This window comes from Manis javanica, chromosome 1 (genome assembly GCF_040802235.1).
Source record: "Manis javanica isolate MJ-LG chromosome 1, MJ_LKY, whole genome shotgun sequence".
In the NCBI taxonomy this organism is placed as follows: Eukaryota; Metazoa; Chordata; class Mammalia; order Pholidota; family Manidae; genus Manis; species Manis javanica.
Window position 1 is genome coordinate 76,692,210 of NC_133156.1, and position 17,091 is coordinate 76,709,300.

The 17,091-nt window shown below is 33.6% G+C and overlaps 1 protein-coding gene across 5 annotated transcripts in view; it reads left to right on the forward strand.

The window, feature by feature from the left end:
* KIAA0825 (KIAA0825 ortholog) overlaps positions 1–17,091 on the forward strand; it is a 400,739-nt gene that overhangs the window by 108,120 nt on the left and 275,528 nt on the right. For 4 of the 5 annotated variants that reach the window (XR_012130162.1, XM_073233937.1, XM_073233922.1 and 1 more), the window contains exons 6-10: positions 1,949–2,098; positions 10,736–10,830; positions 13,756–13,983; positions 15,197–15,462; positions 16,817–16,967. Coding sequence is in view for 4 of the 5 variants with exons in the window: in XM_073233937.1 (XP_073090038.1) it covers positions 1,949–2,098; positions 10,736–10,830; positions 13,756–13,983; positions 15,197–15,462; positions 16,817–16,967 (890 nt within the window). In the remaining variant the exon portion in view is untranslated. Of the gene's footprint in view, positions 1–1,948; positions 2,099–5,325; positions 6,008–10,735; positions 10,831–13,755; positions 13,984–15,196; positions 15,463–16,816; positions 16,968–17,091 lie in introns of those variants that run through there. The other variant, XM_073233926.1, reaches the window with a different exon arrangement.

Genomic DNA, 17,091 nt, shown 5'->3' on the forward strand with positions numbered 1-17,091 from the left:
ATCTGGCTTACTTTATAAGCATTCACAATACCTCTAATTTAGATCTGAGCTATACAAAGCCTTCTTAAATATGTTTAATTTTTAGTCAAACTATTAAAGACTTAGAAAGGACCCTTAAAATATTTGAAAATTTGACTTATAAACGTTTAGTTACATAAGGAACACTTAAGATTTAGGAGGTTAAACCAGCACCTCCATCTCCATGAGCAAAATGTAAACAGGCCAAATGAAAATCAAGCAATGGCTAATTGGATTGTAATGTATTTATTCTCTTTTTAGTTTTGGGTCATAATGTTAGTGACAAAATCTCATGTAGATGTCCTGGTTGTTTATGGTTATATTCTCTGTGCCTTTAGAGGAATGGTAGGTGTGAGTAAGGCTGTTTGAAGACAGACTTTAATGTATGCAGGGATAGCATCCGTTCAGAGATGAAATGGTTTTTATAGGTACTTGTAGATTTTTGAAGCATTTTCTTTTATTGTTTGAAAACTAAATTCCACAGTTTAAGTTGGTTGACAGGTTTCTTTCATATTATCTGCAAAGATACCATGACATTATTTTATCCTCAGTGAAAAACTGTATCACATGCTACAAGTTTGATGCCAACATTTTAAGTTTTAACTGAAGGGAATTGTTACTTTTCTGGAATCTTCCTTCTAAATCCATGTCATAAAGTTAATCTTTTTTCACAAGGAATCACTGGCCTTACTCTATTTTAAGTAACAGTCTCAGTGTTTTCTTTCCCAAGGCATTTTATGTATACTCTATAAGAGTACAAATTTTCCAGTTTGTAATTAAACCTCAAGACATGTCTTAAATACTTGTTTTAAGAAGTGGCAATAATAAAAGAAGGATTCTTTAAACCCTGGAAAACTTGGTCAAAAGTGCCATTGGTGAGTTCAGCCTTATTCTCCATACTCCTAAAGAGTGTAAGATATTTTTCTATTAAAACAGTAGTTTGATTTTGTAAGTAACATAATTATAAAAGCAAAGACATGAACCTTTATCTTAAGTTGTATTGTTCTTAATGAAAGTAATAAATATCAATTACTTAGAAGTTATTTTAAAACAATATTTCATGAACTATATAGTGTAGATTCAACAACTAAGTTAATTTGCTTCTTTTTCATGATGCAGAAGCAACACTTCTAAAGTTTTAAAGGCATGTCCTTTATCTAGTCTTTTTTATTTTACATTTTTATTTTAATTTCAGACTTACAAAAACATTCAGATTTTCAAATGTTAATATTTCACCACATTGCTATAGTTGCATTCTCTTTTTCAAAACCTTTTTTCCTGAACTGAGACTAGGTTGCAGACATTTATCTTTATATATTTCAATGTGTATTTCTTAAAAACAAGGGCATTGTCTTTCACAACCACAGTATAATTGTCTAAATCAGAAAATTAACAGTCATGCAATAATAGCATTGGATTGTAAACCTTACATTTTACCAAATTACCCCAATGATATCCTTTATAGTAAAATAAAATAAAAGACTGATCGTGTATCCTAATCTTGGTGTTTTGTGACACACACTTTTGACCAGCTATTTTTCTATCATATTAAAATAGTGGGATTAGCTATTTTGTAGAATGTCCATCAATTTGGGTTTGTCTGATGTTTCTTCATGACTAGATTCAAGTTACGCCAGACTTATAAAAAATAGAATTGTGTAAGGTGTGATTTACAAAACAGAATTATATTCCTGTTTACAACTCTGAGAACCAATAGTATTATTTGTCATATTTGCATCAAACAGAATACTCCAGCTTCCCAGAAAAAGACTCTCCTAGGAGATTTTGTATGTATTTCTTAAAGAACAAACTTGGTTTAATTATTGAGGATCTTGTTAGTTCTAATGGTTTATAGAATCACATAGATCATCCTAGTATTTACTGAGAAAACAAACAAAATGTACAACACTATTCATTTTTCTCTTTTCAGTTACTCCTGAATGTCCACAGAAAGGAAACTTTTCCCTCTCTTTAGATGAACTCAAATTCTTGTCACAGCTCATAAAATCCTTTTTGAAGCTGGAAAAAAATGTTCAAGAATTGTTTGAAGAACTGTTTTTATCACTCAGGAATACTTCAGGTAATGTTCTTTTTTTTTAATTTGTAAATCTATACCTCTCTCTTTTTTCCCCTCCTGCCACTGAATCTATATCATTACCTGAAAAAAAAATTACATGATAGATTTTTTAAACATTAAGTATAATGCATAACATAGAATTACATTTTTATCATTTATGCATGGAAAATTCCATGATTTCATTTGACAAAACATCATAAGTCAGTTCTGAATAACTATCTTTAGCCAAAATCTCATACATATATCTATATATGTATGTATTTTTTAATTTAAAGAAACACAGCCTGACCTGTGTAAAGAACAAGCAGACTGAATCATCTAAGAGCTCATTTCTGCTGCTTGTAGCCAGATGACCTTGAGCAAAATATTTAGTTCCTTATATTTTAGTTTCTTCGTCTCCAAAACTGTGGTGTTAGAACTGAACTAATATTCTCTGTTTTCTTTAATGATTAGATACTTGAGATTCCAATGTGTTTTGTAGGGTAGTGAGAACTAAATGATTGAGTGTTTGTAAAGCATTTAAAACAATGTTTTATCTCTAGCATATCATAAATAATGAATGAAGTAGGTTGTTACAGTAGTAATTATAATTCTACATTATTTGTAGTTTAGTCTTAACAAAATCGTTTTGAAGAAAGCTGTTCGATGTGTGTTGAAGTAATATTTCTGACATTAAAAGTAGAATTTGAAGATATAGTTACGTACTCTGTTCATATCTATACTTGCTGAGATTTTCAACTATAACAGAGTGAATGAAACAAAGTTTTCTTTTACACACTACCATGTATCATTTTAAAGAGAATAAATTTAGAATAGTTGCTGCATTTGCAAAACAATCAATCTGAAAATTTCAAAACCTGGTTTCTTTTAAGGAATTATATATACTTTAATGTGTTTGCTTTTATATTTTTTCTATTTACTTTGCCTAGGTAAATAATAGAAAAGTTACAGGACTGGAGTTTGTTTTATATTAAGCATAGCTTACGGGCATTCTACGTGTCAGATTAAGTTTAAAGTAGCATACTAAATTACAAAGTAAATAATGTAGATAATTTTTCCAAAGTTGGAGATAATTTGAAGAAAAATGGAGGTGGATTACAGATTTCTAAAACTGACAAAAATCCCAATGGGGAAATAATGAAAATATAAGACAGAAAATATGAAAATTAAAAGAGAATAAAAAAGTAGATTCAATTTGGAGATAATGTGAGCCCTAGAGGGTCCTGTAGGTGGAACTGTCTGCATCAGAGAGATCTGAGTAGAGAAATATGACATCCTAATTTTGATTGACATGTTGATGCCTTGAGCAGTTGACACTTGGTGTTCGTACTCGTCCATCATACTTGGCTAAGATTTGGCATCCCTCACCCATTTCTCTAGCAGATCTTTCTGAGGTGTGGATCAAGAAACAGACTGGACTCCAACACATTAGACCCCTACCCATTTAGGCTCATATTGCATTGGTCCTAGCCCAGACCCTAGAGAAATTAGGTCGATTTTGAGAACTGTATTCTCTTAAAGACTGTATACATTCAAAATTAGAATTGTGTTACAGTTATATCATAGATATATAAAACTGAAATGGCCAAGAATTAAAGTAAGTTTTGACATATTAATTTCAGATAAAAAGAAAAAGAAAAAGCTGATTTGAACCCATTATATTAAGATCAAGCAATGTTGAGATTCTTGAATGCTTTATATTTGAGATCAGTAGTTACCATTATTGAACAAAATCAACAGAAAAAAATATATAATTATGCCACAATATACTACCTTACCCAAAATTTGTCATCATATAAGCAGCATGGCAGATAAAAGCAACTTCAATATCACATTAATAATAGTGTACATAGTGTACATTTGTGGATAATGAAACATAGCATGTGGGAGGAATTTTGAAGAACAGGTATAAGAAGTGTCTAAATACTAGAACATCCCCTTGTGATACCAATTTTTCTTCGTTGTTGAAATTCATATTTTTCATAACAAAGCCAAGATTGATTTGATCTGACATAACTTTACGTAAATGGCCTCCTGAAAAAAATGATCTTGAAGGAAATTGTCAAGAAAAATCTTAAATATTTTATTCAGTGTAACTGAATTAATCAGTTCTTATCAAATGCATTGGTTTTTTAAATCAAGAAGAAAAAAATTCCTTGAAATGGATGATTAAGGAAACTAAATGTGTCTTAAGTTATCCTGATAGTTAATATTTGGCTTAGAAATCTTGTGGGGGAGAAAATGAAGAGAAAAATCAAGTCATTTGGTTTCCTGTGTGTTTCTTTTGATTAGAGCATATTTTGCTATTAAAGATCTCGGAAAGAGTTGTCTACTATGTCTGTGTAACCAAAACAATGTGCTGAAAAGTGACGTGTTTTTTTTTTTTTTCATTGTCCAGATGTTTAAAAAAATATCCAGGTGCTTAACATCACATAGAAAAAATATAAAGATGATTAACCAAATATTTTACTTTTTTCTTTGATGTTTGCTGCTATATTGTTGATTTAGCCAAATTGGCAGTGCTCTTAGTAATTTGAATCTGACACAATAGATTTTGTAGAACCACAAGAAATACTTTCTGAGAAAGAGAAGATATTTAGTCATTATATTTAGTTGCTTTTTTTGGTCATGATTTGATGGTTTTATATTTTGATCATTTCAGAAAATGATGGGATATTATTTGTCTGTTATGGTGCCTTACTGTATTTTTTTAAGTGATCGTATCTTATGGAATGGCCTTGAGTTTGATTTGTGGGACACTTCTAATGCTCCTTTAGAATAAAGTTGTTCTTCGGGCAGTTCCTAAAATTTTCCAAAGGTGGCATCTGAGATTTATCTAAACCAGGAGGTTTCTTGGCCCTCATTTTTTCTTTAGCCCCAGCAATGACAAAGAGCAATGGCTGCTTCAATTGGATGTAAGAAGAACACTTAGGGTTTGTCTCAGAAGAATCAAAGATTTCAGATCTTCTGAAAGATTGTTTGTACTCTTAGGGGGTCTTAAGAGGGGTCAAATGGCTTCTAAGAGTTCCTTAGCTAGATGGTTAAGGGATTGTATTAGGGAGGCGTATGTAGTTAAGGTAAAGAGGCTCCTAGGGCTTGTAAAGCTCATTACACTAGGACTTTAGCTGTTTCTTGGGCAGAGAGGTCGAAGGCTTCCACATTGGAAATTTGCAAGGTGGCCACCTGGGTTTCTCTTCATACTTTTTCATAGTATTATCTCTTGGATGTAGTCTCTTCTACAGATCCAGCGTTTGGTGGTGGGAGGTTGCTTGTGAGCCAGAAAAGAACAGTGAAGAAAAGAGAGACTCGTAGTTCCCACTTCGAGCTGCCAACAAGGCAAGTTGCTTTGTAGTGCACATAATGGGGGCCTATGAAGACCAATTTGGGTGTGAAAGTGGATGTCATAGGGAAGTGCTGCCAACCTCTACTCTCTATGAAAGATAGCGACAGTGTGGAAACTAACCAGAAGTGCAAAATGAACCACACTGAACTCTGTAGGGGAAGACTCTTCAGCAGCTGGCATTCCTGTGACCCTCTGCACTCTACTGAGGTCCTTAATCTGGACATACTCTTAAAGACATCAATGTTGATTGCATGCAAATAACTATGTTTAGAGTGATGAGCCAAAAATGGGTACCTGCTCCAGGCAATACTAATAAGTGTATAGAATTTTAAATAAATTTTTAAGTAGGTGAAATAATTGGTTAAGTTTTCACAGAACTCATAAAGTTTGCAGTGCCAAATTTTGAAATCGACCATTTTAGATTCCAAACAAATATAAAAATGCCACCATTCATTAAAACCATGAGATATCATCTTAGTCTAGATTCCATGTTACTAATCTTTCCTTAAGATGATCCCTTTTGCTTTTCTGTATAGAATTAGGTTTTTTAACAGTCTTTTAAATTTTTTTGGGGGGAAGATTATATTACAAAGGTTATCATAATTGCTTGATAACTCATTTGCTATTTTACTGTAGAATTGCTCATCACCAAGAAAAATCTCGGGCAGCTTATGTTTATTTCTTACTCATCTTGCAAATAGGCAGATGGTTTATAAAAACATCAAAGCACATTACTTTGAGTGAATAACATAATTTATTTGGGAGTGGAATGATAAATAGAAGATAATTAATTTTTTAATGATAAAAGAAGATAATTAAGAACTATAGCTATACAATGGCAGACAGTTCATTCCCTAAACAGATCTGCAAAGCTTATGCTTTGAACTAATGTTATTTTTCCAGAGTAAATACCTTTTAAATTGGCTGGTTTTATGAACTATCTGTAGAAAAGTAAACTGACATTAAGAAACAAAGTGTTGTCCATTCATGCCATTAAAACTTGATCTTTATTATTTTTTCTTCTTTAAAGATTTTTTTTTAATAGTAGTCCACACATATGGTAAAACTTTTAAATAGGACAAAAGAATGTCTGGTGAAAATTAAGTCTTTTTTCCACTCCAGTTGTCTAGTTTACCTAAATTTCAGAGGCAACTATTTCCATATATATCCTTGTGTTAAAGTAATACAAAATCTTGTCTTACTATGCAGAGATTATTTTTTATTAAGAGTTACATGAAGGCAACTCACTCTTTCTAACACTGAAGAATTTTCCATTGGCATATGAACGCTAATTAACCAGTTACTCATTGATGGACATTTAGTGGTCTTTCTCCTCTCACAAGCTATACAGCAAATTTCCTTGAACTCTGTTTTATATGTGCACATGTCTGGACAGTAAATTTCTAAAGTAGAATTGTCAGGTAAAAAGGTATCCTTATGAAGATGGTGAAAAGAAAAGCCACAGACTGAGAAAAATGTTTGCAGAACTCATATCTGATAAAGGACTTGTATTCAAAGTATATGAAATACTCTTAAAATTCAATTAAAAAAACAAAATCTCAATTAAAAAATGAGCAAAATATCTGAACAGACATCTTACCAAAGAAGATACACAGATGACAACTAAGCATATGTAAAGATGCTCAACATCATATGTCATCATAGAAACGCAAATTAAAACAAGGAGATCCACTGCACATCTATGAGAATGGCTAAAATCTGAAGTAGCACCACACAGTTCTGGTGAGGAACTCTCATTCATTGCTGATAGGAATGTAAGATAGTATAGCCTCTTTGGAAGACAGTCTGGTAGTATTTTACAAAGCTAAATACTGTCTTATATGATCCAGTAATCATTCTCCTAGTTATTTGAAGCAAATGAGTTAAAAACTTTTATCTGCCAAAACCTACACACAAATATTCATAGCAGCTTTATTCATAACTGCCAAAACTTGGAAGAAATCAAAATGTTCTGCTGTAGGTGAATGGATAAATTAAACCATGGTACATCAATACAATGGCAATTCTTCAATAAAAGAAAGAAATGAGACATCAAAGCCATGAAAAAAATGGAGGAATCTTCATTGCATATTGCTAAGTGAAAGGCACCAATCTGAAAGGCAACATACTATGACATTCTGTGAAAAGTAAAGTATACAGACAGTAAGAAGATCAGTGGTTGTCTAGAGAAGAAAAGAGGGAAGGAGAGGTGAATTAGTGGACCACAGGAGATTTTTAGAGCAGTGAAATTATTCTATATGATTCAAGTAATGGTGGATACATGACATAATGATTTGGCAAAGCCCATAGACATGCACAACACAAAGAATGAGGCCTAATGTCAACTGTGGACTTTTGATTAATAATAATTTATCAATATCAGTTCATCATTTGTAACAAATATACCACACCAATGCAAAATGCTAACAAAAGGCAAAAAAAAATGCTAACAAAAGGGGAAACTGAGGGCTGGGGGAGAGGGAGTATATATAGAAACTGTACTTTCTATTTATTTTTTCCTGTAGAAGCTGAAACTGCTCTAAAAACTAAAGTCTATCAATTTTTGTAAAAGATATGGACCTTTTGAGAGAGGGTACCAAGTCAGTTTGTCCTGTTTATTTCGACTGCTATTGGTTCTTAGGCAGTCTTTTTGTTTGTTTGTTTGTTTTATGTTATGCAGAGTTGTTTTCTGGCTTCTGTACTTTGTTTCCTGAAAAGTCCTCTCTACATGTATCTTTTGGAAAAAAACGAATTCCATATTTTCTTTTAATAGCCTTGCAGTTTCATTTTTATTTACTTAAAAATCTTTGAATAACCAGGATTTTATCAATGTTAGAACTGATCCTTATTTATAATGCCATCTTCTTAAAAAGGCATAATAAAATGCAAGCCATAAAGAAGGCATTTTAAAGGTTAGGTGGTATAACACTGATCTAAAACCTTCTCTGTGGTGCAATGTGTGTTGAGAGATGAAGCAGGATTCCTACACTACAGTCAGTGGGCCCTTGAAATTCACGAATGCTCTTTCCAAGAGAGCCTCAGGATCCCCAGTTGTGTCTGTGAGTGTGAGTGTGGTGCATGTGCACACACACCTACCAAGCAGTCATACTGTCCATTTTGGATGGAGTGTTCTGTCACTTTCATCAGGGCCTCAGATCAGAGGCTGCCCTGAGGAGGAAAGATGACTAAGAAACACTGGAGCTGAGTAAAACTTTCCCTCAGAATGCACTCTGATAAAATTTCTCAAAAGGATGTTGGTATAGCCTACAAATTGGAATTTAGAGAATGTTTACGTAGAATCACTCATGATTAGGCTTATAGAAAAAATGAAAAATCAAAAACAAAAAACAACAACAAAAATACCCATGTACCCTCTAGATGACTGTATCAGTCAGAAGCCCTACTAGGAGGCGTAAATAAGATTTTGAAATTTGTTTGCCCAGACATTAAGCATAAAATGTCTTTTTAAAATTAAGGTATCATTGATAAAAAATCTTATGAAGGTTTCACATGAGTAACATCGTGGCTTCAACATTCACGCATATTATCAAGTTCTCCCACCTCCACCTCATTGCAGTCACTGTCCATCAGTGTAGTGAGATGCTATAGAATCATTATTTGTCTTCTCCGTGCTACTTATATTGTGTGTGCTAATCATAATGCCCCTTAATTCCCTTCTCCCTCCCTACCATCCATCCTCCCCCTACCACCTCTCCCTACCACCTACCCCTCCCCTTTGTAACCACTAGTCCCTTCTTAGAGTCTGTGAGTCTGCTGCTGTTTTGTTCCTTCAGTTTTGCTTTGTTGTTACACTCCACAAATGAGTGAAGTCATTTGGTACTTGTCTTTCTCCACCTGGCTTATTTCACTGAGCATAATACCCTCTAGCTCCATCCATGTTGTTGCAAATGGTAGGATTTGTTTCTTTCTTATGGCTGGATAGTATTCCATTGTGTATATGTACCACCTCTTCTTTATCCATTCATCTACTGATGGACACTTAGGTTGCTTCCATTTCTTGGCTACTGTAAATGGTGCTGTGCTAAACATAGGGTGCATATGTCTTTTTGAATCTGTGATCTTGTTTTCTTTGGGTAAATTCCTATGAGTGAAATTCCTGAGTCAAAAGGTATTTCTATATTTAATTTTTTGAGGAACCTCCGTACTGCTTTCCACAATGGTTGAACTAATTTACATTTCCACCAGCAGTGTAGGAGGGTTCACCTTTTTCTGCATCCTCACCAGCATTTGTTGGTGCTTGTCTTTTGTATGTTGGCCATCCTAACTGGTATGAGGTGGTATTTCATTGTGGTTTTAATATGCATTTCCATTATGATCAGCAATTCAGAGCAACTTTTCATATGCCTATTGGCCATTTGAATTTCTTCTTTTGGAGAAGTGTCTGTTCAGATCCTCTGCCCATTTTTTTAATTGGGTAATTTGTTTTTTGGGTGTTGAGGTGAGAAAATAACTCTTAAGATTCTTAAAATTTAAAAAAAGTTACATCATACTGTATAATTCATTATCACTTATCAAGTCCAAGGAAAAAACTTAGATAAATGCCAACTCATTCATATCAAATTAAACTATAATTAATAGAACCTCAGTAGAAAAGTGGAAAGCTTCTTTTTGGCATATTTATTTATTACATTTTTGTAGGTCTATATCTTTTCCCCATGGAAAAGAGTTCCATAATACTAAAAAAACAGAAGTTGAGGAAATATTTCCATTTTAAGAGCTAGAGATTACTTCTTATCTGTCCCAGTGTTTATGTTTTTCCAATGAAGTACTGATATACTTATTAAATGAGTATAATTTTTCCTAATATGCTGATGTTTATCATGTGCTTTTGTTCTTCCTTGCTTTAATAAAAGAAGTATTAATGTGCTAAGGAACATCACCAGTTTTTAAATGTAGAACTTCAGAATTTAAATTTTTAAATGAACAAGGAAATTAATATTTAAGTTGTGCTCTTATCCTACATTATCAACATGAAAATGATTTAATAACAAAAGGATCTGTATTTTACAGATTATATACCCATGCACATCAAATATGGATGTAACAGCATATAAATTTCATTAAGTTGTATATGTGGAAAAAGACTCTATATATTTTGATCCTGTCAACTTGTTGACCGTTCTTTGCATCTTGCTATGTGGGTATGAGTGTGTATATACTATAGATAGAGCTCTTCTACATAATTAATTTTAACCTGAGCCTATTAATTACATCTAGTATGGTTTGTTTTCGTTAATGTATGTTTGTGGGTGTGTGTTTTTCTTTCTATGGCATAGGAATTTTGGAGACATTCAATAGACAAGTTGTGATAGAGAAACCTGAAGCAAATGAAACCAGTATCCCTTCAGAGCAATTGCTGCCAGTACAAGAGGTGGGTAAAAAATGTGGTATTTTTTTAATTAATATATAATATCATCATGTATCTTTAAATATATTTATGAATCAAAATGTCCTGCATTCTTACCCTTTGCCACTAAAAAATAATTCTGGGTTGAAAATTGACTTACAAATTTTGAAGAAAATTGAATTTAGTGGGGACATAGCTGTTGTACACAATCTATTCTATGTAAGGAATAGGGAGGTGTATCAGTGAAGAGATCTTTGCTCTCATCCCAACTCAGGATCTACACTTTGATAATATGGGTTTTAAAATAATTGTTGTAATGTAAGAAAATGGAGATTAAAAAGCAAAGGAGAGAGGAAAGAATAGTTTGAACTGTTCTCTTATTTTCTTGTACCTAGGATGTGTCTGTTTGTTCTCAGATCCATTACCACTCTTGCCCTGCTCTGTTCTGTGTTGTAGAGAATTACATCTTCTAGACTTCCTTTCTTTCTGGATTCTAGGAATGTTTGGCAAATGAAAGGCCAATACAAGGCATTTAATGCAAGAATGAAGAGTAGAAGTTGGAGAGAACCTAGAGTATTTCTTCCCCATTCTTTGTTTTAGGGAACATCTTTAGCAGTAGCTGTGCTTGCTCTTCTCCAAGGGCCTTGCTCCCCACACACGGTCCTCCTCCATGGTTCTAGTTCAACTAGCAGGTCTTCCTTACTGTAATCTTTAACTGGTGGCTCCCAGAACCACACTCCCATAGAGAGTCCCCTTTCTTTGTTCTTCCAGTCCTAAGAGTGGTAGGGACTTCCTTCTATATTAATATCTGTCTTGCTTTACAAACTGTGTTTGGCTCCTCCAAATGGCAACACCTTAATAAAACACTCTACATTAAAAATCTTCCTTTGACATACCAAGAGTGATTTCTGTTTTCTGAATGTATCTTGACTTATAAAATAAGTAAACATTTAAAAAGACAAGAAAACATAAGAGTCTTAACAGAGTTTAAACTTAGAAAATAAGGGATATAATCAGTAAAATGCAAAGTAATACATTATGCTTTACCCAAAAATCAGAGTAGGTATTAAGAAATTAGCATTAAGTAATAGAAGTAAGGGATTCAACAGGTGCTACCTGTTGTGCACAGAACAGAAAGCCACATTATTCCCTCTTTCTTCTTGGATCAACTAGCAAGTGTTTTCTATTCTAACTGGAATATGTATAAGCCAAACATCATATGGGCAGAGTAGAAGTTAGTAAAAGATATTTCATGAAAATAAACATACTTCTCAGAGGAGATTTGAGTAGGAAAGACTTTCGGTTTTCTCCTTAAGAGAGCTATTGATGTGCTTGGTTTTGAAAAGAGAAATCAATTGGACCAAGAAATTATAATCACATATAAGTCACCACAGGCAAAGATAATAATTTTGCGCACACACATACATCACTGCTGCCATGATAATTGATGGCAATATTCATCAGAACATATTTCCAAGAATGAATGAATGAAATGAAATGAATAGACATGCCATGGAGGGGAGAACAAATCAGAGTTCTGTTTTTTTTATTTTTAATTTTCATGCTAGTAGGTTCTTTTTTACATTTCTATCAAAAATGTATCCAAGGAAATACTATTATAGCATAGACTATACCCATGGCATTTCTTAAGTTTCATTTATAAGAAAGAAAATTATATGAGATTAATTATTGATCAATTATGTAAAAATAAGACGAGAGATGTGTTTTCAGGCTGTGTGATGTTAAAGGTCCAAAGAAACTTCAGAAAGGAAATTCAATTACAACTTAATTATAAGCCTAATGAGAATGAGAGCCACTTTTTCTGATTATAGAGTCATGGAATCAGAATTTTAGCTCTGAAAGATGAATCACCTTTATTACTTGGTATAGTCTACACAAGAAAGCATTAAATTAATGCTGAGTGGGATGTGTGTACAAGCAAATTAAGCTAATGATCATAACCTCTGTAATTTTAGACTGAGACCATAGATATCATCCAATTCAGGTCTTGTATTTTTCTGACAAAAAAAAACGAGATCTAGGAAAACAAGTAATTCAGTCAGAGATATTGAGCAGTAGGTCTTCTGAAGTTGGGTAGGTGAATTATTACTGTAAACAAGATTACATTAAAATAGGGAAAGTTTAGTACTAAGCATAGGTTCAGAGTACTACACATAATGTTTTCAGTATTTAGGGAACATTGGAGGACTTAGGGGAATATGCATTCGTAAATATATTGCCATATGAGCCAAAGACCAAAAGAAAAAAGAAAACAAACATCATTCTCCATCCCAACCTCCCCTACTCCCCGCAAACAGAACAATGCAGATCATTTTAATCCTCATTTCCTGGAAGAAAAGTAGGGCTACTTGCCCTTTGTGGGAGGAGAAACTAAATTAAATTCTAAAGAAGTAAAAATCTAGAAAGGTGCAGTGGTGAATTTTCTCTGAGAAATTTATTTCTTATTGCCTTTTTTTGGCTTGTCTTTGAAAAGAAATAAAAGATTGAATATTAAATGCTATCTTATGTTGCAGTAGTTGTTAAAAATAGACTGTAAAAAAGACCATCAAAATATAATTTAGACTTTATTAAGTACACTGAACTTAAAGGTTGCTTTATGTGATAAATAGTAAGTATAACTTTCAGCTCTCATAAAGATGGTTTTATTGAACTATATTTAAGAGATTAAATTTTGAAAAAAGTTTTTGATTAGCTACACTGATGAATTAAAATAAAATATCAGTATATTACTGTGTGTAAAGAAGGCACATGTTTTTGTACATTGCTTTATTCTCTGGGTAATATTTTTCAGGTTACAAGAACAGCTTTTACAGTTTATTAAAAATACCTATATTTAATATGCTGAATAAATGTAATAATTTTATATCTTTAACAATAGAAACACTTACTACTAAGATTAATATACCTTCATATAAATTTGTATTTCAGGCTACTTTACTAGACTTTGACTGGAGAAATGCATTTAAAGAAGTTTCTCGTCCTCTGGCACATTGCATAACCACAGTAGTTGAAGATTTTTCTACAACAATTCTCCAACAGGAACAGAATGAAAGGTGTTCAACTGAGAGCTATGCTATGAATCTTGTAAATGTTCAGCAAATTTGGCAAGCTAGCCATGTGGTTCCTGAGGAGGACCAACCAAAGAAAACTGCAAAGGCATGTATCAAATGAAATCCTTTCAAACTGTGGGACTGGCATAATGAGATTTTTTTTTTTTTTTAAGTATAAGGCATTGCAAAAGGAACTTACAGAAGAGTGGTGCAGTCTCTTGGCAAATACTTGGTACTGTACCCAATACCAGTTTTCTTCTCTGGTGTCCATGGACTGCTTGTAGCAAAAAGGACATAAACCTGTTGCCAACTTGTTCCATGAGTCTGAGGCAGCTGAAGCGGGGGCCATGTGAGTTCACAGGGAACTGGGAAAACTGCTTGTGTCATTTTCCTCTTGAATGACTTGAGGAAAAATTTGAGGAGCTACTGTGTTCCATTGGTTTGGGCAACTTTTAAATCTTTATTTATACCTTAACGAACACCTCATTTCATTAGCATCAGTCTGACACCTTTACTTGTGCTTTGAGATTCATAGAACATACTGAGAAAGGAGGAAGTAATTATGCAAATAGATAAATACAGTTACACAGTGTTAAGTCCACAATGAGTTCAGCAACCTATGATTGAAACGTTTGTAAAAGAGAGTTCTTAAAGATAATCTTATTCTGCTACTGTCACCCTGAGGCTCCAGAACATTCTCCCGGGAACACTTTGGTTAACTTGGAGTGGAGGCAAGCTTCACCTTCCCGTCCACTACACCTCCTTTGCTATTTGAATAGATTCATAACAACTAGTGAAAAGCTAGTCATATCAATTCTGAAAGTTGCTGACTCTTTACCCAGTAAGAAGATGCTACATGAGATGGTTTCTAATGCTTCTAGATGAAGTTAAACTAATAGAACCTTACTTGTATGTGGTGATTAGTAAAAAACAATCAAAACATTTTATGAACATTTAGCAAAAGAAAATAAAAATGAAAATAAGGAAATTATATTGGTATTAAGGATACATATTCTCTGAGTTCTATTAACTACAAATTAAAGTATTGTCATGTAAAGCTGTTTCACGAGTTTTCATAATGTCTGTCCAGTAAGCATAACGTTTGAAGGTTATATGTAGAGAAGTATCATTTTGGTATTTCCTTATCTGACATAAAACACTTAGCTTTCTACAACTGAGAAATCTATTATTATGAAGTTGTGTCATTATATTTATGTTTGATGCCAAATTCATTATTTAGGAATTTGGTTCCCCAATACATAAAGTACATGCTGCTGTCAGAGTGCAAATAACTCAGTGCCACATTTATTTCTCTCTAGTTTTGTTCTGACATCATGGAAAAACTTGACACAATGCTTCCACTGGCTCTGGCATGCAGAGATGATTCTTTTCAGGAAATTAGAGCAAACTTTGTGGAGGCCTGTTGTAAAGTGGCAACAGCTGTCCTGGCAAGACTGCAAGAGAGACACAAGGAGTTTCCTTCCAAAGCACCTCTGAGAAACTTGCACACCCTGCTTTCCACGGCAGTGTATGTCTTCCAGCATTTTACACAATATGATAATTTGATGAAAGAAAATACTAAGAAGTGAGTGTCACTTGAGTTGATGGCCATGCTTAATACGTGTGATGCTTGGATATCAGAGGAGTGAAATTTTGATGATAATATTTGAGAAGGAGAAAGTAATAATTAACACAGAGAATTATGTTCATTTGTCTTCACTAGGAAATGTCAAAAGGTGGAGCATGGGATATATTAAGCCAGACACATAGGAGGAAAGCTAGGTAGTCTATCTAAAGGCCCTCCAAAAGACCATGCCTCTTCCATACCGTAACTGGGAGCAACACTTTTCTGTCTGCTGTTACATGACCAAACAAACCTTTTCATTTTCTAAGGCACATTGTGCTGACTACACTGAAAAGGAAAAATAAACTTGGTATTGTCCCATGCATACACAGTTGTGAAATATGCACTTCTCTTTTTTGTTTCTAAGCCAACAGGCTGTTTGGAGCTGATGTAGAACATAAATGCATTTCAATCTATTCTATTGACCAATGTAAACAAATTTCAGAACTTCCATTTAGTTATAAACTATCCCTAATAGTGGAGAGGAAAATATCTGGCAGCCTTAATTCTCATGTATAAGTAGTCTAAGTCTATGTTTTCTGGACAGAGAATAAAAAATGTCTCTTAGGTATACGACGTGGTCTTTCTGCCGGACCTTGTACTCTCTTAAAGATAGCACAGTCCCCAGTGCATGTGAGCCCAAGAATCTGTTCTGTACTCCTTATTCAGTCTTTGTGGTCCCTTAGTTAGGAGAGAAAACATAAGAAAGCATAGTATGTGTAGCTGAAGATAAAATAAATGTGGCTTGATATAGTATATAACTATGATACTTCTTTTAATTCTCATAAGTAGTCCGATGTTGTGATTCATACTTGAATTTGTAAACAAGATGTGCCAGAAATCACTTTGTTTCTGTAGAATATTTTAAAACAGTTAATAAGATAATTGATGTCTACAAAAAGAAAGTGTTTGTAGGACATGTGATAGCTTTATAAAAGTTGGCTCTGACAAATGCATGTTGTTCTCTGTAATAAGAATAACCTAATGCCTAAATAATGCACTGATCTCTAATAATAGGCTTAAAAAGAATACTTTTATTTTTGAATGATGTATTGACAGTGCAGTTTGTCTCAAGTTGAAGTGCATATTTATGGAACAGCAGATGTACATTTTCAAAGGACTTGCAAAACAAAGACCAGCTCTTTTTTTTTCTCTTCTTTTCTTTTTGGAAAGTGAATGTGGATGCAGACTTCTGCATTAGGAGGAAATGAATGATTGATATCTAATAATCAAAACCATTTGTAGTACTGGAGATTGTTACCTCCTACTGCACAGGCCTTAAATCTCTGTCTCTTTGATCATTCCCTCTGAACAGACCCATATTCCTGGTGCCTGTCCAACGATATCAGGAATTCATCAGCACTCTACAGTTTCAGGTTACGGACTATTGCGTCAGAGTCTGTGCTACATGCATTTTACAGGACGCTGAGAGCCACCACTGGGATGACTACAAAGCTTTCTATGAGGTGTGAAGTTGAGTTTACTATCCCTCCTTTTTACACAAATATGTTTTACTGCCTACCTGTTTTCTGGCTAATTAGAAACATGAGCTTGGCATTACTTACACATGAAGGCTGTTAGGATAATATT